The sequence below is a fragment of the Plutella xylostella genome, chromosome 18 (assembly GCF_932276165.1).
Source record: "Plutella xylostella chromosome 18, ilPluXylo3.1, whole genome shotgun sequence".
NCBI lineage: Eukaryota > Metazoa > Arthropoda > Insecta > Lepidoptera > Plutellidae > Plutella > Plutella xylostella.
Window position 1 is genome coordinate 7,087,916 of NC_063998.1, and position 20,644 is coordinate 7,108,559.

General features: G+C 39.3%; 4 protein-coding genes across 4 annotated transcripts; 1 reads left to right on the plus strand and 3 right to left on the minus strand.

The window, feature by feature from the left end:
* The first annotated feature begins 478 nt into the window (after positions 1-478).
* Positions 479-2,147, plus strand: LOC105386511. The gene is made up of 2 exons (XM_011557097.3): positions 479-618; positions 1,230-2,147. The coding sequence occupies exons 1-2, from the start codon at positions 607-609 to the stop codon at positions 1,743-1,745; spliced, it is 528 nt and encodes a 175-aa protein (XP_011555399.2). The 5' UTR covers positions 479-606; the 3' UTR covers positions 1,746-2,147.
* A 3,782-nt stretch (positions 2,148-5,929) lies between these two features.
* Positions 5,930-8,858, minus strand: LOC105386513 (trichohyalin). The gene is made up of 2 exons (XM_011557098.3): positions 8,804-8,858; positions 5,930-8,556 (listed from the first exon to the last, which is right to left on the minus strand). Exons 1-2 carry the CDS (start codon positions 8,813-8,815, stop codon positions 6,076-6,078), a joined length of 2,493 nt encoding a protein of 830 aa, XP_011555400.3. The 5' UTR covers positions 8,816-8,858; the 3' UTR covers positions 5,930-6,075.
* A 4,349-nt stretch (positions 8,859-13,207) lies between these two features.
* LOC105386514 (PE-PGRS family protein PE_PGRS30) lies at positions 13,208-14,532 on the minus strand. The gene is made up of 2 exons (XM_048627508.1): positions 14,521-14,532; positions 13,208-14,472 (listed from the first exon to the last, which is right to left on the minus strand). Exons 1-2 carry the CDS (start codon positions 14,530-14,532, stop codon positions 13,297-13,299), a joined length of 1,188 nt encoding a protein of 395 aa, XP_048483465.1. The 3' UTR covers positions 13,208-13,296.
* A 4,742-nt stretch (positions 14,533-19,274) lies between these two features.
* Positions 19,275-20,644, minus strand: LOC105386515 (tetra-peptide repeat homeobox protein 1). The gene is made up of 2 exons (XM_011557100.3): positions 20,531-20,644; positions 19,275-20,436 (listed from the first exon to the last, which is right to left on the minus strand). The coding sequence occupies exons 1-2, from the start codon at positions 20,540-20,542 to the stop codon at positions 19,447-19,449; spliced, it is 1,002 nt and encodes a 333-aa protein (XP_011555402.3). The 5' UTR covers positions 20,543-20,644; the 3' UTR covers positions 19,275-19,446.

The following is a 20,644-nucleotide window of genomic DNA, read 5'->3' on the forward strand; positions in this document are numbered from 1 at the left end:
ACAGGTTACTTGGATGTATGGTGTAGGAATGTGTGAAAGAGGCTAGATTTATTATGGTTGTGTAGGCTCAAATTAAGGCCTACTTACCTGCTAGCAGCATTTCTTAATCCAGATGTACCTACAGCTGGCACTTTCATCAGTATCTCGCTACCGATGCCCTCAATCATCGCATGAGCTTAATATATAATTCGAACTCTGCTCTACAACAGTATCTTAGACCACAAGTTTCACAAGTATCTGCATATTCATCGCTCAAACAAACTTATTACGTCTGGCGTGGGTCATGCAATTGATTTCCAAACGGCATGTCAAACAGCTGAGAGCGTCTACGCGTCTACAAACAGAAAACAAAACACAACACGTGTAAAAAGATTTATAACGTCGATATGTGAGCACTTTTTCCGCGAGTTTTATCCGATCGAAATTTCTATCTATTGTTGTTGCTATTAAGACGTTAGATGACTGACAATGCAAGTCTCGACACACGTAATAGCGGCAAACACTCACGCCGCTGAGTGAAACCGCCTATAAAAGCGATGCAAATTACAAGTGCCAGCATTACCAACTACCCTCTCGACTCGCAAGGTGTCCAAGTGAACTGCTACCATGAAATACCACGTGCGTAATTTATTTTACTCGTGTATCTTGTGCTTGAGTGTGTGTCGTAGTTCAACAAGAGATGTGTCTTAATATGTTGCGGCTAGATCGTGTGATCCAATTGAGTTTTTTTTTTGTTTTGTGATTTGGACTTTTAGTTTTTTCCTTTTAGTCTAAATCAATTATTTATACTGTAAATTGTTTATTCACATTATATTGCACCCGGAAAAAACAGTAAAAGAAATATACATATGTATATTAACTTAGGCACATGTGTATGCGTCGACCCACTGACTCGTCACAGGGAAGGCTTCCCTCACTCCGCCGACACACTTTTGTGTTAGTTACCCAATTCAGCGAAGTTAACAATATAGGAAGCTAATAAAGTTACGTAACGGTCCGCCGATCGCCCCCCGCGGCTGATTATTGGCCTCCGGTCAAACGGGTTGTGAGATAATGCCGCCTCGTAACCGTCTGTAATCCCTGCACTAATTGGCAGCCGTGTCCCTTACACACATCCTAGTCTATTCTATTCTGAGATAGCGCGGAGTTCCTATACATAGCTCACCCAAATGGAACCTTTGTATATTATATTATGGTTAAGCAGATTTAAACTTCACTTTTTCTAACAGATTCTAATGGGCTTCCTGTCGGTGGTAGCAGCGTACCCCGGCATCATCCACGACGAAGGACCACAGGTCGAGGAGAAGTTCGACCACGCAGACATCATCGGGGAGTCGGGCCACCAGCACCACATCCAACACGAGCACGCCAAGTCGCACCAGTCAATCAAGTTCGAGCACTTCCACCCCGTGCCCGTGTACGTGAAGAAGGAACACAGCCATCTGCTGCACCACCCGCTCGAGAAGGGCAAATCTGAGCAGGAGCTGAAGCAGGTCCACCCTGAGACTGAGCACAAATACGGTGGTGGACTTGTGTTGGAGGACCACAGGTTCAACACTGACCACTTCGCCGGCATCGAGCATGGCGCCAGCGAGCTCGGCGGCTATGGAGGGTTTGAAGGACTGAAGGCCTACAGCGGGGGAGAGTTTGAGCTCCACCAGCCGTCCCTCGAGTCCGAAGGCGGCCACTACCAGTTCCAAGCTGAAGGCGAAGGCGAGGGCTACAAATTCGAAGGCTACAATTAAATCGCATTTAGACGAACGCCGCTAAAGTATTCTTAGTATGATCGGACTCTGCTCTCCGACTTTTTCTAGCTTGTGGCAAATGTACCTGAAATAGGATTAGTAGGTTAAATTGATGAAGCAACCCGTGAATTCTCATCGTCGTAATGTTAATTTTGTTGCTAAATCTCGATCTGTATTAGGCGTTGAAATTGGGCTATGAAATGCATACAGTCTGTCCTAGAAAGTTAGTAAATTGTAACTGCTGCGACCCGACTGATGTGACTTGGTGTGATTGTTTGTTCTATTGATTGTATTAATATGGTTAATACTCTCTCTTGTATCTCATTATAGTGTAAGTGCGACTTGTCTGTTTGTTGTAAGTTCCAGTGAAATTGTGATATTAATAAAGAATGTTGGTTTTTAGCAGGATGTTTTTATTCTTCTTGGTAACTTTAAATACCTATACACTTAAGAAATAAAAACTTGTCAATTCCAAACATTTAACACTAGTACGCTGAAGTTTTTTCATTCAAATAGATAAGTTCAGTTTTTATATCTCTATACACTATTTATTCAACTGAGCATAAAAAATCTAGATTACGATTTCAAATTACCTTATGCTAAATTATTAATGATTAAAAGTTTTGTAATAAGAAAGTCACTACCACTCTTGCACTTGTTATGAGGTATATAAACTCTACCTCAGGCGTTTTGCAGTTTAGCAACTATTTCTTACTGTTAACAGTCCTTACTTTGCTGAGCTAAAACCAAACTGCCTTAGATAGGTATGCTTACAAAAAACGTGTCGTTATATTTTTGGGAGTAACAAGTTTCAAATAAAAAAAAACATACATAAATAGGCATAATGTCTTCAATGATCGAGTTATTATCACTGTCACCAACTTTTTACAGCTCTGAAATCGCGCGCCACCCACCGCTAAAGAACCTAATTTGATAATTAACTAGTTGCGTGCTCCATCATTACTGATCGTATCAAGCAATCTAATAGAACAAATACTCACAGAAGTCCATTACGTAAATCTAATAAGAGACTTGTGTAAGTAATGTAATGATCGTAAAGTGTTATGTTGTTTTATTGGGGCATGTTTCTGCAGCCTGCGTCAATCATTGCAAATTTACTCGGGTAAATCAAAAGTTGCTTATAAATTGGTAGTGTGGGGCTAGGTACCTAATGACTGACCACTTCTTTAGACATTTTCTAGACGTTTTCTAGACAAAAATAGGACTAAAATATGGTCAGGGTTTTAAAAAAAAACATCAACAAAATACTTAGAAATTATTTGTATGCACTATGATCTGCCATCTTGCTACTTTTGATTTAAAAAAAGACGGAAAATCACGACTATGAGATACGTGAAGTAGCTTTGTTATTTGTAACTATTCACTTTTTACTTTTTTAAACTCATTTAAAACCGTATACAATACATACAAGCACTTCTCCACCTAGTACTCGTATAGCCAAAGACGTATCATTTGACTGAAAACAATGAGATTCGTTTTCACATTACCATTCATTATGGCACCGAACAATGTGCAATTAAATGTACAAAGAGCCTTTCCCGCTCCATTTACTCTTCATACTCTGCTATGTTGTAATTCGATCTCCACTTCACTGAGCTAGCTAACTCAACAGCATAAGGAGTGCGTGATTTTGCACCGTTCGAGAAGTGAAAACTCCCACTAGGCCATCCGAACATCTCCTACTTTCCGAACTGGCATCTCCTACTTTGATGGCTGAATTGTGTTGTGGTTAGTGACCCTGACTGCTATGCCGAAGGTCCCGGGTTTGATTCCCGGCTGTGGCAGATATTTGTTTAAAGACAGATATTTGTACTCGGGTCTTGGGTGTTGATATTTATATTTAGTATGTATCTATCTATGTATTTGTGTAGATATATCAGCCGTCCGACACCCATAACACAGGTTCTGCCTAGCTTGGGGTCGCATGGCCGTGTGTGAGATGTCCCCAAATAAAAAATAAATAAAAAAAGAACTTCTTGAACGGTATATGAGTATTAAATAGTTTTAGAAGGTATTTTTATCCGAATGTAACTCAGGTGGCTCTTTGGATATTTTTTTGTTATATGAGTATCAGGAATTCGTTTGTTCCCTTCTACATACTTAATAATTATTATGGTCTACATAGTTATATTATAAAAACTAAGATATAATTAGGGTCTGAGGTTAAAATAATCATTAAAAGATACATAATAAAAATTAGTCAAGTCACAACTAAAGTACAACTTTTAAAAGCTCAAGTAGTAGTAGTATAACTTTATTGTACCTACATAAAACATTTAAAATAACATTTAAGACTTAAAATCTATAATACAATAAGGGCGGCCTCATCGCTAAAAGCGATCTCTTCCAGGCATCATGAATAGTCCTACCTGAAACATAATCCAGCCGTTCGTAGTAAACAAATACTCGTATTTATACGATCATCGTGTGCGTGACATTCATTATAAAGATGTTTCTTACGTGATGGATAGATAGTTCATGATCATTGATTTATGATATAAGTGGCTAGTCTGAGTATGTGCATTTAATGTCTTTAAAGCAGCCTAAGAAAGTAATAAGTGCTTTTTCATAGATCACATTTCTAAATACCTACCTAAACTTGATGAATAAAAGTCATCATTCTCACAATGATAGAGCAGTTTTGATAATTAGGATACTAAATACGTCATCATCAGACCTACCTCAAAATTCCATGGATTATAATATAACTATGGAATCAATCCAACACATATTACCTAATTCTTAACTGATCAATTACTTAATTCTAAAGCAAATAAGGCAATCATCTCATTAAAAACACCCACTAAAAGACAGATTTATAAGTTTCGAACTCGGTATGTGAAACACAAATTCGATAAACCTAAATACTGGTCAACGTTTCTCAAATATGAAGAAATACTTACATTAATAAGTAACATTTTATATAACAAACAAGATCAAAACAACTATTTTAAGATGGATTTAAGTGTAGTCAAGCTTTCCTGGATTTTTTGTATTCGTGTGACGATTTTCACATTCTGCACAAATACATACCTACTATGTATCTCTTTATGCATTTTACGGGTTTTCGTAATCTATAGTAAGTACATGCGTAACATACTGAAATAAAAATTAAATTAAATACTATGTAAATCTTTTTCATTCATAATTCAAATCACGCAATTTGTGTGTAAAATGGCGGTTTTCGACTTTTTTTGTCTCTATTATTTGTCCACCTATCTTAGTAGAGGTACAGAGACATATGTATACGGTATACATATGTCTCTGTACCGTATACCGTACCGTACCGTATATGTACGGTATACAGTATACCTATCTTAGTTAGTAGATACACTCACGAGCAATGAAAAAGTTTCACTTACAAAATGTCGACTACACATCAACACATGACCCCAAATATTGAGGGTTTTAGTAGGTATTATTCTAATGCACTGTTAAAATTATGTACTTCAATATAGCATCATGCAGACAGCGTCATTAACCTAGCTTTTTCAATTTATCAATAATTATGTGCTTTGGTGACTTGAACTTTTTCATTTCTCGTGAGTGTAGTAAACTGTTTAAAGTGCTCTGAAAAGAAAATAATATATTTTTCATAAGTATACTTGCTTATACATTTGCATCAATCAATATAGAAATTCGGACTGCCATATAAATACATGAGTAGGTAAAAAGTAGATTACTTATTCCAAATTATATTCATATAAACAACGTGTATTCTTGCTACTGACGGACAGATTGACGTTACAAAACAAACACACTTGCATGGTTATTATGCTAATAAGGATTATGCGTATGCGCTGAAATGCACGACGATTACCAATTCAAAACATCGGAAGAGCCACTTTGTGATTTAACAACCAGGTAAGTGGGAATTTTAACGAGTAGGTACTGCTCATGTAACACTACTTTAGATTGAAAGGAAGGTGAAAAAAACGTATTTATTTTACCCCTGTTTCTTTTGATTTATCAAAATTTCTTAATACTTACTCAATGTGTTTATGATTCCGCCTATAAGACTAGTAGTAGCAATTGTGCCTTGTAATGTATGAAACATTTACAAAATTGGAGGCGCTACAGAGAAAGCAATGCATACCTACCTACCTATCGAGTGAGAGAGAGAAATACTTAGGTACTTCAATAAATAAAACAAGGAATCAAAAAGCACACAATCATAATTTATTCAAGAACACGAAATGTATGTACAAAATCATCAACAAAACAATCACATCTAATAATAACATCTACACAAAAACACAGATTTATTCAAACAATTAATTATGTACCTATTTAAATACTAATATTGCACTCAATTCTTCCAAACATGCCTCAGAATTGTGAATTTCTGTGGCCTATAAAGAGGTACTTCAACAGGAATCTCTTTCTTTACTTCATAAGGTACAAATCTATCTACCGTATAAGGTTTATTAATGTGAACGTAAACCTTTTTTTCGACTTCCACTGGTACACGCTTTTCCACCTCAACGGGTACCGGTTTTTCAACTTCTACTTTTTCCGTCTTCACTATCGGTACGATGTAGGGATTAATAATCTGTAGTGGAACTGCGTATGGTTGCGGAACTTTGACTGCGTACGGCTGAGGAACCGGATATAAATACGGAGTCGGCACTGGTACTTTTACGGTTTTAATTAACTCAATTGGACGCCGCTTTAGAGTTACCTCCTTGTTAACTACAACCGGTGGTGACCTGTTTATAGCTTCTATGGTTTTCTGTGCCTTCAGTTTTTCCTTTTCTATGTTTTTGATGACGTTTTCGATGTCGGCGAGTGAGAACTGTGGCTCGTTGAAGCGGGGCGCATATTGACTTAGTTCGTTTTGATGACGAAGTATATCTAAATGTGTCAACGGCTTCAGTTTTTGTGATTCCTTCTGGAACTGATCATTACTGATCTTTTGTAATAAGTCCAGTTGGGAAAGCTCTTGTATCTTTGGTACGTCTTCTAGCAGGGCCTGGTTTTCATGTACGGGCTTTATATTCTCTTCTTCGTTCAATTTCAAAACTGCCTTGAGTACTTGTTCATTATTTTGTTTTTCTATTTCCTTTTTCAAAACTTCGGATTCCCGATTGGCTTCTTGTTGTAAAAGTTTTATCTGGTTGTTCAAGATCTCCTTTCCTAAAAGCTCTTGTTGATCCTGTTGTTTCTTCAATTTCACCAGTTTTTCATTGGAATCATGCAACGACTCTGCATTCAGTTTTGATTGCTCTCCTAGAAAATGAAACTGTTGTTTGAATAATTCATGTCCAATCTGTTTATGTTCGTCTTGCTGTTCTGGAATGTATTGATAAGGAACCAGTTCAAATTTATTAGGAGGGTCAGCTAGAATCCTCACTTCTGATTTCATTTCACCATGTTCGACCTTCAACTGTGGCTGAAGTTGAAGTTCAGGTTCCGTGAATTTGTGGAGTTGAATTTGGGGCTGAGGACGAAGTTGGATTTCCACTTGAGGCTCAGAAAGTTTATGAAGCTGCAGTTGCAGTTCTGGCTGTGGTCGAATTTGTAGTTCTGGCTGAGGTCGAAGTTGAAGCTCTGGCTGAGGCCGAAGTTGAATTTGAAGTTGAGGCTCAGGTCGCTTCAGTAACTGTAGCTGAATTGCTGGCTGAGGTTGAACAATTTCTACTTGCGGACGCAGTTGGCGATGCAGCTGGACTTGAACCGGTTCCAAGTTTTGAGCATTGTCCTGCACGAGTAACTCCGGCTGTGGTTCTACTTTCACTGGGTGCTGAATTACTTGCAGTTGGGGCTGTTGCTGGACTTCAATAGCAGGTTGTGGTTCAATGGCAACCGTAGGTTCATAGTATTTAGGCTGATTTTCAACTTCTACAGAAGGTCGAGGTCGGTGATGTTGCAAAAATCTTATCAAGTTTTGTTCTGGATAGAAGACCTGACGCAGTTCCTGTAAAGGTTGTTGCTGAGCTTGCTCTGGTCTGACATCTAAGTAAATGAATTGAGGTGTCCTCAATAGATGCTGCGGTACGTATTGGTTTTGTTGTTGTTCAGGAACAAGCTGTAATTGGGGAGCGAGTTGTTTGTATTTGGCCTTTTGACCTTCAGCTACTACATATTTCTGCTGTAGCTTTTGATTGGCCTTTGATTTAGCTTCCTTCTCTTTGGTTTCAGTCTTATTTTGACCCTGTTGACTTTCATACACTTGTTTAAGAAGTTTCTGTTCCTGTTTCTTATTTTCACCAGCCTCTTTTATTAATTGTTGCTCGAAGTGTTGTCTAACTTCTTCTTCGTTTAAAAACTGTTGATGCAACTGTTGTGTTATGCTTTGACTAGATTCTTGCTTAATTAATTGCTGCTCAAGACTCTGTTCTTGTTTAAGTTTTTGTTGTAATTGTTTATCTGCCTCCTGTTTCAGCACTAGTTGTTTTTCCAATTCTTGCAAGCTTGGACGAGGTTCTTGTTCTTCCAATTGTTCTTGTAGCTGTTGCTCCAAACTCGGACTACCCTGGCCTTGATTTTGTTTCAGTAGCTGCTCTTGTAACTGCTGGTCCAGAGCTTTGTTCTCTTCACTTTGCAGAGAAGCGTCTGATAGAGCATTAGGCAGGATATATCCATGTTCGTTTTGAGTCTCTTCAAGATGTCTTATTTGACTTGGAGTCAAGTACATGATGACTTCTTTGTACTCCTGCTGCCTGGTGGGCCGCTTGGCGCCTGGCTCCTCCCGGGGCGTCCGGGCGGGCTTCGCGTCAAACGTCTGAGGCCCCATGTCCGTGGGAAGGGCCAACGCCGACCCCACCAACATCAACAACGTCAAACAAATCTGAAAAGATAAAAATAACACTGATTAGATAATAAACAAAGCAATTTCACTTTCGTTTCTGTTTAACTATTTATGTTAATTTTGAACTGGTTTTTAGAAAATCCACTGAGGTCACACATGTCACACATTTCACAGGTTAGCTTAAACTTCTGATTCTGGATGTGTGCACTAAATTAGGATCACTATAGGCTGAACTATTAGATTCGTCCTCCATGAAACTGAAATCCCGAATCACTGCAGTCCTCACCGGGTAGTCCATGCTGCGAGTGTGAGTGGCAGCCAAGAACCGACTCGGATGGGCTCGGTCAAGTATCTGCTAACTAACAAAACCACCAAATAGTTTTTATACACTTCCTGTCCACGATGAATCTCCAACAGTTTTAGTGATGTAAACAAACAAACCATCAAACTGGTTATCGATAATTATGCATAATTCGCATAGTCGGTAAGAAAGAACTTTACCGATGAATGTGATTAAAAGCTCAAAACTTAACTGTCTGAATGAATCACGAAGGTGTAATTTAAATTTGTGAGTAATAATTCTGCTATTAATCTTTTCTATTAAAGCAACGGGAAGAACTTTCTCAGAGGCTGTTACGTAAACACGTCTACGCAATCGATTTATAACTTAGTAATTATTTCAAGGTTAAAGGTAACGACAGTTAAGGTAGAGAGTATACATAGGATTGAGTGAACTAGTATAACCAAGTAAGAGTTAATTCATCTCGATATCGATATTGTAGCCCGACTCTAGAGATGTTGAATCATAATTAAGTATTGGTTAAAAATTCGTAGATTCGACATAATTTCGTGGGTGACACGGAATGGTAATGTTCCACGTGTAAATACTAATCTGGTTTATCTGTTTCGTGCATAAAAATTGCATCATTGCAGACTTACAATTGCAGAATAGTTACAACGGAACCGATAGATTTTCCATTGGAAAATTGAGACATTTTGGAACCTGTTAAAATTACACTCGTATTTTTTGATTAGGTAATACGTTACTGATCTGTTTAAATAAACTAGTTAGATAAGGTTGGTTGGCTGCAAAAGGGCCCGAGTTTGGATCCCGATAGATTCATAACTGATCATTTATAATAGGTAAGCAATTCTATTTGTATTCATTTAGTCTTTTGTCATGTTGTCTATTATGAAAAATATACAGGGTATTTACATCGAAATAACAATCAAATACCAATTTGATATGACAGAGATTTTTATTTTACTGCTTCATTGATAGATTTTTATGTTTATTGTAAACTAGCTGTTCCCGCGCGCTTCGCTTCGCCTTAAAAAGTTTTCCCGTGGGAATTCCGGGATAAAAAGTAGCCTATGTTCTTTCCCATGGTCTAGACCATATGTATACCAAATTTCATTCAAATCCGTACAGTAGTTTTGGCGTGAAAGAGTAACAGACAGACAGACAGACAGACAGTCAGACACAGTTACTTTCGCATTTATAGTATTAGTTAGGATAAAATAATTATTAACAAAGTTCTTAACTACTACATATTAAAACTAAAGACGACCGAATGGCGTAGTGGTTAGTGACCCTGACTACTGAGCCGATGGTCCCGGGTTCGATTTCCGGCTGGGGCAGATATTTGTTTAAACACAGATATTTGTTCTCGGGTCTTGGATGTGCCCGTAAAATGGCAATAGGCCCGCCCCCTATTACATTGGGACTAACATAACACTCTGGCGAAAAGTGGGTGCAGCAATGCACCTCTGCCTACCCCGCAAGGGAGTACATTAGTACAAGGCGTGAGTGCGGGTTTTATTAAAACTAATAAATAAATTAGGTAAATAATCCACTAAAAGTCATACCTGGCTCAAACGTACCCATAATGCCTGCATTACGAGTACCTCTTTGAATAGCAAGAGAGTTAAGTAAATAAACATACCTACATGTATATAACCAAATATAAGTACTAGAAGCTACTTAGAGCATCATAAACAGCCAGCACTCGAGTCCACTAGTAAGGTGGACAGAGGACATAGGATCAAGAAGATAAACCTCTCTTTGGCCTCGCATTCCTCATTGAAACACTATCAAATATCTAACAAATACCGGGGAGCGGATTTTCAGTCTAGATTTACGCCTAGAGGCGTCTGGTTTGGTTTTTCATACGAATCATACGTCGTGATGCAATAATAATCATTCATCAAGAATTTAGCAATGGCTCCTTAAATACTTTTCGCAAAGCATGCGGTTGAAAACCGAAGCCAGGTGCTGAAAAAGAGTGATCCGTGATCCAATGCACATTATCATATATAATTTTTACGAAATAGTGTTGATCCAGGTAGCTGGTCCCATTTTACATCCATAAGTGGCATCCCTTGTACAAATAAGTAAGTACAAATTTATGTATGGTAGAACGGGTGCGTTATAAGTTTGACAACATACCTATTTTGTGTGTGTGTTTCACAAAAATCAATTAAAATATAGACTTATGCTATTAGGCATTTATTTTTCAAATTTACATAAACTGAAGGTTTTAATGTGTTTTAATGGGATTTACTAAAACGCGTTAATTACCTATTATACAATATAAATTAGCAATGCAATATTAATTAACACGAGTCAAGGATATACTTTCTATTATATCATTTATAAATAAAATAGATCAAACCACAAAAATATCCTTTCATAATATTTAAAACAGTTTTTTTTTGTTTATGTATACCATAATGATTGTTTTTTTTATTTATGTACACAAAAGTAAGTATAAAAAGTATGAGTATGTAAAGTTATGTGTAAGTATTTAATTATTTTACCAATTCTAGTAGTGATATACGATATACCTACATACATAATCATTACCTTAACCAATAGATGGTGACTTAACTTGGCATTCTGAAAACCTTTTGTTATATGAGTCTGTAAATTCTTAAAACTTACTACAATTACTTCTTTTACAATTTAACCATAATACTGCTAATCCTACTTATATTTTGCTATCTTGCAGTATAAAATCACGTAAGTACTTAAAACGGCCTGCGATTATGCACAGTCACAAAGCGCCTGAGAAAGCTTACATAGTAATTTGTAGTCCGTGGCTATCTGGTTAGTCCGTATTAAAAGTTCAGCGTTGTTTGTGTTCGTTGGAGAACCAAAAGCTTTGAAGTTAGTTTCAGGCACTTTGACAACGGTGGTCGTTCGTAGATAATGTTTGCATGGGATAGGAGAAAATTTGCGATATACCTATGGGTGTTGAAAAAAGGATAGGTACGTATAAGTAGAAATCGGGTCAGTCAGGAGTTCATATTATGGAACGATTACGATTTTTGAAAATAAGCAAAAAATGCTTTTTCATTGAAACTTTGTTAATCACGTGACTTTTTTACAGTGGAGTAATTTTTTTTCAGATTTTTTAAAAGTCGTAGAAAAAAACAATGAGAACCTTAAAATCAAGAATGCAAAGAGAGAATAAAAATATATAATATGACGGTAAAAAACTGTAAAATTAAACCAACACCTACTTAAACTGTAGGTAAAGTTCAAAATTCAGTAAATTTTAACTAACATACAATTAATTGACGTTTTAGCATCATGTGTAAAATGTCCTAATATTGTGCAAATGTGGTATTCTAAACCTAAAGGGGTAGACTCAAGAGGTCCTTCTGAACCACTTTTGTTCTACGTCTTTTGTAAATGCACGAAAAATAAACTTGCTTCTAGAAACTTTGTTGGTCACGTGACTTTTTCTTATGGGAAAATATATTTTTGTCTAGAATTTCTAGATGCGCAGATTTCGTCATGAAGTTGTGCTTCACAGCCGTAGTTAAGAATTTTTTATGGAAATGGTTAATACTACGTCCACAACGACGCTGATTAGATGATTTAATACTATTGCCTCATAACTGTTTTATGTAAGTGCATGACTAATAATATAATATATTAAAAATGTCTCAGATAAGTTTTGAAATTTGCTTAATAGAGTATACAAATACATAGAAAGCTGATTTGGAATTGGAATTATATAATGTTTTTGTAATATAATATGAAGCATGTAAGTAATCCGAAAGATCATACAACTAGTAACATTGTACATCTATTCTTTCACAACTCTTTGAAAGATAATGAAAAATATAATCCATTTTCCCTTCACTCTATAGATAATATAGAGTTACATATAGGTTGGGGATTCGATAACCTGTGTAACTATTTCATAGTACAGTAAGGGGCAGATAAACCTGACCCCCCTCAGAAGCATTGTTACTATGAGAGGGGGGTCAGGTTTCTCTGCACCTGACCGTACATACTCAGCTTAGGTAATTTTAAAAATTTAAGGTGGCTACACTACATCTATAGTAAATTATACTTGTGTATGAGTATCTATATCCTACACCATTCAGAATAAGTTCCCAATTTTTTTGTTGTAATAGGTTATTCTATTGGAATTTTCATTCATAATATACATAGTTAATAATAATAGATTTAAATGCAGGAGATCCTAAGTTTTAATTGTGATGTGAGATATTTTATGTCTCACACCAAAAGAATCCATAAATTTATGTTATTTAAACATGAACAAGTATATTTTACTCGGTTCATGTCCCATAGGATTATATATATTAGCAGTAAACTCGTATCTAGGAGTTATGAGGACGGAAAGATAAATAAACAAATCGTTCAATTTATAAAAATCACGCTTTAATTTGTACATAATTCTAATGACTATTTATTTACAGTGTCTACCTAACATTTGGTACTATCACGGGCGCAACCACCGCTCACCAGCCGCAGTGCCAGCACTTCTTCTTCTCGTAGTGGGTGACGTGCTTGATGATGTGGATGGGGTAGGGCTTCCAGACGGCCACGGGGACTTCAACGTGCTTCTCAACCGGGAAGTGCACTTTACGGATGACCTCGTACGGGCGGTCCACGGGCACGGGCACCTTTCGGATCACCTCGAAGGGAACGTGCTTGACCACCTCGTAGGGCACTGGCCTCTCGACCTCGACGTGCTGGGTCTTGTACACGGGGTAGGGCACCTGGCGAGGCACGTCGACCTGCACGGGGTAGGGCTGGGGCACGTTGACGCGGACCTCCTGGCGCACGGGCACGGGGTACGGCTGGGGCACGCCCACCTGCACGTGGCGGGTCACCTCCACTGGCACTCGTCTCACCACGTTCTGCACGACCGACGCCAGCTCGAACCTGGTCTCCGACACGCGCGGGCGGCCCACCGTCACCGTCTGTCCGAGCACGCGTGGCTGGCCGACGGTCGTCGTCACTCCTCCGGGGAGCACAGCGGGGCCGGGGAAGCCAGGAGCGCCGGGGCCGGCGGCAAGGGCGCCAGGGCCGGAGAATCCTCCGTCAGCAGGTCCAGCTCCGAATCCACCAGCTGGGCCAGAGAAGCCGCCGGCTGGGCCAGCGAAGCCAGCGCCAGACGGGCCAGCTAATCCAGAGCCATCGATGATTCCACCGGGACCGCTGGCGATAGCTCCACCGAGTTGGGCACCAGCGGGAAGAGCTGCACCAGATAGTGATCCATCGAGAGGAGCGCCTTGGAGAGAGCCGCCGAAGGAAGCGCCAGAGTAGGAGCCTCCGCCGATGACGGGGCTGGGGCCGGACGCGCCGGGCCCGCTGAGGCTGCTGTAGCTAGCTCCGGCGCCGTCAGCGATGTATGAGCCGCCGGCGGAACCCAGCTCGGCGTGGGTGTGGTGGTCCGAGTGATGGTGGTCGATGTGGTGGTGGTCGTGGTGGGACTCGATGGCTGGAGCTCCGTACTGCGCGGCTGGTGGTCCATACTGCGCGGCGGGAGCCCCATACGCCGCCGAGGGTGCGTAGGTCTCGTGGTGGGAGTGCGCCCCTGACAGCACTCCTGCTCTGGTAGCACACACCAGCGCCGATACAAACAACGCTCTAACCTGAAACGGGAATAAACAAGGATCGTCAGTACATTGCTACGGTTTTTCACATTCGATTATATTTTTTTGGTTGAAAGGACTTACAACAAACGCCATGGCTTTTAGCTAATCGCCTTGAAGCCAGCCTAAAATTAAGTTGTAGTTGTCTCAACCAAGTGTCGGTTGTTTGTGATATGATAACGTAACCGTCGCAGATATTTATACTAAGTCAAAGATGCTGCTGTTTCGAGACCGCCCCTGTGAATAAATTAAACGGAATTCGGCGGCTTTACATCAGGTCGTCAGACGAGCTTTGAGTTTCTATGGTAATCTGTGATCTCAATAAAATCAGTGTTTCCTAAGGTTATGCAAGCGGAGTGATTTAGAGTAAAGACGACTACCAGTCTAGCCTACAGCAAATTTTCCTTACAAGGCATAACGGCTGTTGTTACTGAGTCGTTACGCATTAAACGAGATTTTTGTAGGCCGACAAAAGTAGAGCTTTCGGATGTTGTTGTCATGTTTTGAACTTCTTCCCATCTTTCGCCATTGACAAGATTAATAATGTAATAAAAGTGGAAGGTTTTTGGGTTTGTTACCGAACTCGTCCTTGACAGCGGAAATTAGAATAGAAACTGTGAGAAAATTGATGTTGCAATTCCGTCGTCATATTCATAACTCATATCATAATGTTGTCAAAAAGGCTTTCTTAAGTGTTCTTAGAGTTAAGGTAAATTAGTATTTTTTCTTTAAGATGTATCATAACGTATTAGTCATGATAAACAATGATTAGGTATTTATTCTGTACATAAGAGTATAATTTAGATTTACAAACTCCAAAAATACAAGGAACAATCCTTTGTTATGTTGTAAAAGTAAACAGAAAGAGGGTGACTCAGATCATAATTTTCAAGAACTTTTATTGCACATACAACTTTAGGAAATTCAGGAATTTAAAGTGTAATCATAAGTATATAGGTCAGTAGTCAACACTAACTATGTATGTTTCATCTGGTTTCATCCAATTAATAAAAATCGAGTAATGATAGGTCAATACTAACTACTGTTTCGATCTACTCTCATCGCAGTTTACATACGTTCATTGATAAAAGCTTACTAGCTAGTAAACGGAACCTTTCGTTCAGCAAAGTTCAGTTCGCTCATTCATGTATTAGTAAATAAATAAAATGAATGGACGCCCCAATACTCCTACACTTAGTTTGCGCAAAGAAAATACTTGTGTATTCTAATAATTTAACAAAATAGAGATTCGTTACCAATGACTTTTGACTTTTTTGTAAAGCTTTTACCATTGTTATAATATATTGTTAAATGTAAGGCAAAAAAGTCTGCATAAAACCCGCAGGGTTGAAGTAGGGTATTGGTGAAATTAATTAGTAGGTACTATCGTTCCTAAAATCCTCAATTTTATTATAAAACACAAATGACCTCATAATAATATATGCCAACAGATGCCAATTGAATATTTAATATTTTCAATTCAATTATTATCAATGCATGGACTATTAAAGGACCTTGAAATCGTAACCCTATACAAACGTTTCAACACAAACAAATTTCTATTAACCTTTATTAAATTTGAATAAATTTCACCATAAAATGGATTCTATCAATCTAATAGTCAAATTTCCATATTGACCCATATTCTATGTCATTTTTATTGGAATCTTTATGATATCCGATTCTGTGTCAATTTACGCAACTAGCTCCCTTCCAAGTAGGTATATTACGCAAGAATTGTTTGTCCCCGTCACATTTAGTATAATCACAAATTTATTAAAATATAATCAGTGTTGGAAGACTCTCCTTTTAATTTCACTGACAACGAATAGATTTAAAAACCGTTAAAGGAAGTGATTTTAGAAATTTAATGTTTCAAATTTGATTAATATATATTTTTATTTTATTTTGCGTTAGATATAACTAATCCACTCCATCATTGTCAAGATGGTGACATTTTGAGGTTCTTTTGTTATGGCGCTGCATTGTTTTACTAACTTTATCGGCCTAATCAATTTTTAAGAAGTTTATATAGACATGTTGTTGTATTTAGGGCAAAAATATTATATAAGCCGATCGCTACTGTTTACCGTAACTTTATATTTATGTTAGGTAGATAGATTTATTTTTGTAAATAATAAAAATCTAACTTAAATACTGGAATTTGCCTTGTGAAACCTAAATAAATCTGTTCTTGGTTGAAAATCTTTGAAACACACAAATTTCTACTGATTTTGTTTTAAAGTTTTACTGCTTACATTCTGCTGTAGCTAACGACATAGTAATTTAACTATCTAAATTTACTGTCACATATGTACCAATTTCTCCATTTTGTTAAACACCCTTCGTATAGGTATACATAAGTGATATAAGCATTCGTCTAGGGTGGACGAATTGGTCCTCCTCGAGTGATGTATCTATCACCTGTTCTGTATAAGTATTAAGTATATACCCTGGACAATCCTTTCTCCATGGTGACAAACAATTTGTTTACCTCTTGTATTTGTCACCGAAAAATAAACAAATAAGAATTCGATAAAATTACGACGCTCTCGCAATATAACTCTCACAATTCTGTTAAATAATTATGGTTTTTACTGAAAAATCTAAGATTTTACGGGATATAGATTGAGGAGGCGATGACCCTAATGACGATGAATGGACTGTCCGTTAGATAAAAGACATCACCGGAACAGTACCTTCTACAGTCATCAAAAGAGATAAATGTCCACCCTCAGTGAAAATTTGAACTGAAAGAGTCTATTGTGAAATATATATGAGTTCTTCTTCTCAGCGTATCCAACTATCCATCGCTGACAAAATCAAGCATGCATGAACTAACTTAATTGCTAACTTTGCGATTAGTACCATTGAGTGTAGTACAAATTTCCCAACTATAGTACGTAGTACAGCCTCAATAATTATTAGGTACATACTTTTTATTAGGCTTACATTTGATTATAATACAAACTTTATTTATTTAACTATTCATAACATTATTTAGTACTTGTGTACTATTTTATTAAGTATTGTTACTTACATATCCTGTGGCATTAGGGTCGATTAGGGTAGTACTTACCGATTCCTAAAAGGGTTCTACCTTTTTTGGCATAAGATTTATTTGCCTAATCTCGTATTGCATAGTAACGTTTGGTCAAAGTCTCGTTACGCCGAAAATCGTATGGCATAAATCTCGTTTAGTAAAAAGTTGTTTCGCATAACATTGTTTAGCCTAATAATGGTATGGCCAAATCTTGAATAGCCTAATAATGCTATGGCATAGGTTTATACAAAGTAATAATATTCGTTTGGCTTTAACTTTGACGGAGCGTCTCCCTACATAGCGCAAACTGGTGCCTTGTATTGTTTCCGCTGTTTGGAAAACGCTCCGCTCCGCTTCGCTGCGCTCCGCTTTGGTTTTGATGAACATGTGCACCTAACACTCTCCTCCTCGCTTTGCTCGTCGTCGCACCTATTTTTAGGTTTCGATCTCATGGGGTTTGTATAATAATTATATTGGTCTTTAACTTTCGATTTTTTGATCATACAATATCGTGATTTTCGAGATGTAGGAGAAAAATACCACAATTTGTACATTTAGTTACTACATACTTAATATATTATTTATTAAGATAACATTAGGAGAAACAAGATTATACATAGGTATAGACGAACATAAATTTGAGCAAACGAAACTTAGGTGTTTAAAGATTGTGCCTAAAGAGTTTCAGTCGAAACGAGCCTTATGCCACATAAGTCTTGGCAAAGTGATGGTTCGGCCAAAAAAGTTTAGACCATACGAGTTATGCGAAATGAGTTTTGGTCAATAAAGATTATGCGAGATGAGCGGAACCCTCCTAAAAGAATACCATTATACTTACGTAATATGTAGCCAGTTACGCCCGCAGTTTCATGTAGTGGTTTTTTCTCATAGTTTCAGTCAGTTTCATTGATATTAACCTCAGAGAATTTACAATTATGTTGGATGTTCATATTTGCCCCTCAGCAGACGAGGACGACTTCTTTTGTCATCATTATCATCATCAGTTAATGCTTCTTGAGTAGTGAACATGAACACTATGAACAGCAAGTGTAGCGTGGAGCACCCATTGGTCTGCTGGACCGCCGATTACCGATGAAGTTATGAAGCTTACAGTGGTTGTTGAAATCCAAGATGATATTCTCCGTACGCCAACAGTTGATAGAGCTCATTCTGAGGTAGGCTTATAATAAGTGTAATAAATAACTTGATAACTTATAGGTCTTATAAAACACAAGTTTCAGTTGTTTTGTTGCACCAACTTTTCATTTATTATAATAATCAGATCAGAGCAGGAACCTTTGCCATGCCAACTAGAGACGCCTAAGGACTTTTCCGTCATAGGTAAACTAAGAACCTACCTAACGAACACATCTATTTTCAGCCCTATTACTTAAATAAAATCACATTAAATACATCCTAAAATTCATTACACTGATCTTTTTTATTTAGAAAAGGAAATCTCTATGCTGATCTGATCACAGAATCAAAAGATAGTGTGACAATTTTAACTGCTCTATAATTGTAGTAATACAATGTGATCGGCACATTCTTTGCTATCTTACTGTAATTAATCGTTCTCTCTCATGCATGCCACACATTGTTACATTGTTTACTGCTCTAGGTACCTGTAGATTTACATTTTGTTGTATTATAAGAACACATGTTTTGTATCTGTCGGTAACCGACAACTGAGCAATTGATGGGGTTTGCCAGCTCTGCATATTAAAATAATTGGATGAAAAATATAGTTTGTAGAAAGGGTTTTACCTAAGTAAAGGATAAATAACACAAGTAAATCTTTGGATAATTCGATTTATTTAAAAGTAATATTAATATTACTATTTACAAGATCTAACGACGACGTTGAGTACACAACATATTCACCTAACTTAATGACTTAGTTATCACCCTAGATGCAGCCTCGTGATGAGCTCGTTGACGGAGTGCTTACTGCGAGTGCGACCAGTCTACCAGCCGTGGTGGCCGTGGTGGTGGTCGTGGTGGGCGTGCCAGCCGTGGCTCACCGCCTTGTGGTGCACAGTCTTCACCACCGGCACCGGGTAGTTCTTGACCACGTGCACGGGCACCTTGACTACGTGCACCACGGGCACCTTGACGACGCGCTCCACGGGCACGGGGCGGTCCACGGGCACCGACACCACGCGCTCCACTGGCACCTTCACGATCTTCTCCACGGGGTACGGCACCGGCTTGTCCACGTTGACGCGCTGGATCTGCACCACGGGCACGGGGATGTTGCGCACCACCGGCACCTGCACGGGGTAGGGCTGCGGCACGGGCACCTGCACGGGCTGCGGCACCGGCACGGGGTAGGGCTGCGGCACCTGGTGCGTCACTTCCCTGTACACGTTGTAGGGCTCCTCGCGCACGTTGTAGCGGATGGGCGCTCCGTTGGTGTTGGCTAGCGAGTGGATGGTGTTGACGACGGGGGCGGCGGGGCCGGGGGGTGCTGGCTCACCAGACAGCGCGGCACCAGGCAGAGGACCGACTAAGCCGCTGGGGCCGAGGGGACCGGACAGACCGCCTCCGAAGCTAGCGGGACCAGCGAGACCGGCGCCGGATGCGTATGAAGCGCCGATGCCGGGAGCGTATGAGGAGCCGAGAGACGCGCCGCTGGCGGGGAATCCGGGGAGGGCCGAGCCGGAGGAGTAGCTGGCTCCAGAGAAGCTGGGGCCGGCGAGACCAGCGCCGGAGTAGCTCGCTGAAGGCAGAGAGCCGGCGGGGAAGCTGCTAGGAGAGAAGCTGGAGCTGTAGGCGGGCGCGTAGGCGGGCCCGGCCAGCCCAGCGCCGCCCAGGGACGAGGCGCCCAGAGACGACGACGATACGGTGTCGTGGTGGTGAATGTGGTCTCCATGCAGGTGGTCGTGGTGCTCGTGCGTGTGCAGGAGCCCCGCTTGGCTGCTGCCTACTAGGATGGCTAACAAAGCCAGTTTGGTCTGCAAAAGTACAAAGGGCTGCGTTAGTTTTGACCCCAAAAGTTGTAGTTGTAAAACTGTAGTATTTGTGTGTTGGTGTTATTCGGCTACTTACGAAGGTAGCCATGTTGATTAGCTAATCGCCGGCCACCGTGTGAAGGAGTTGTTGTTCGTCCAACAAGCACCGCTTGCTGTTTGTTGTTGATCTCGTCACGTCGAACTTATTTAT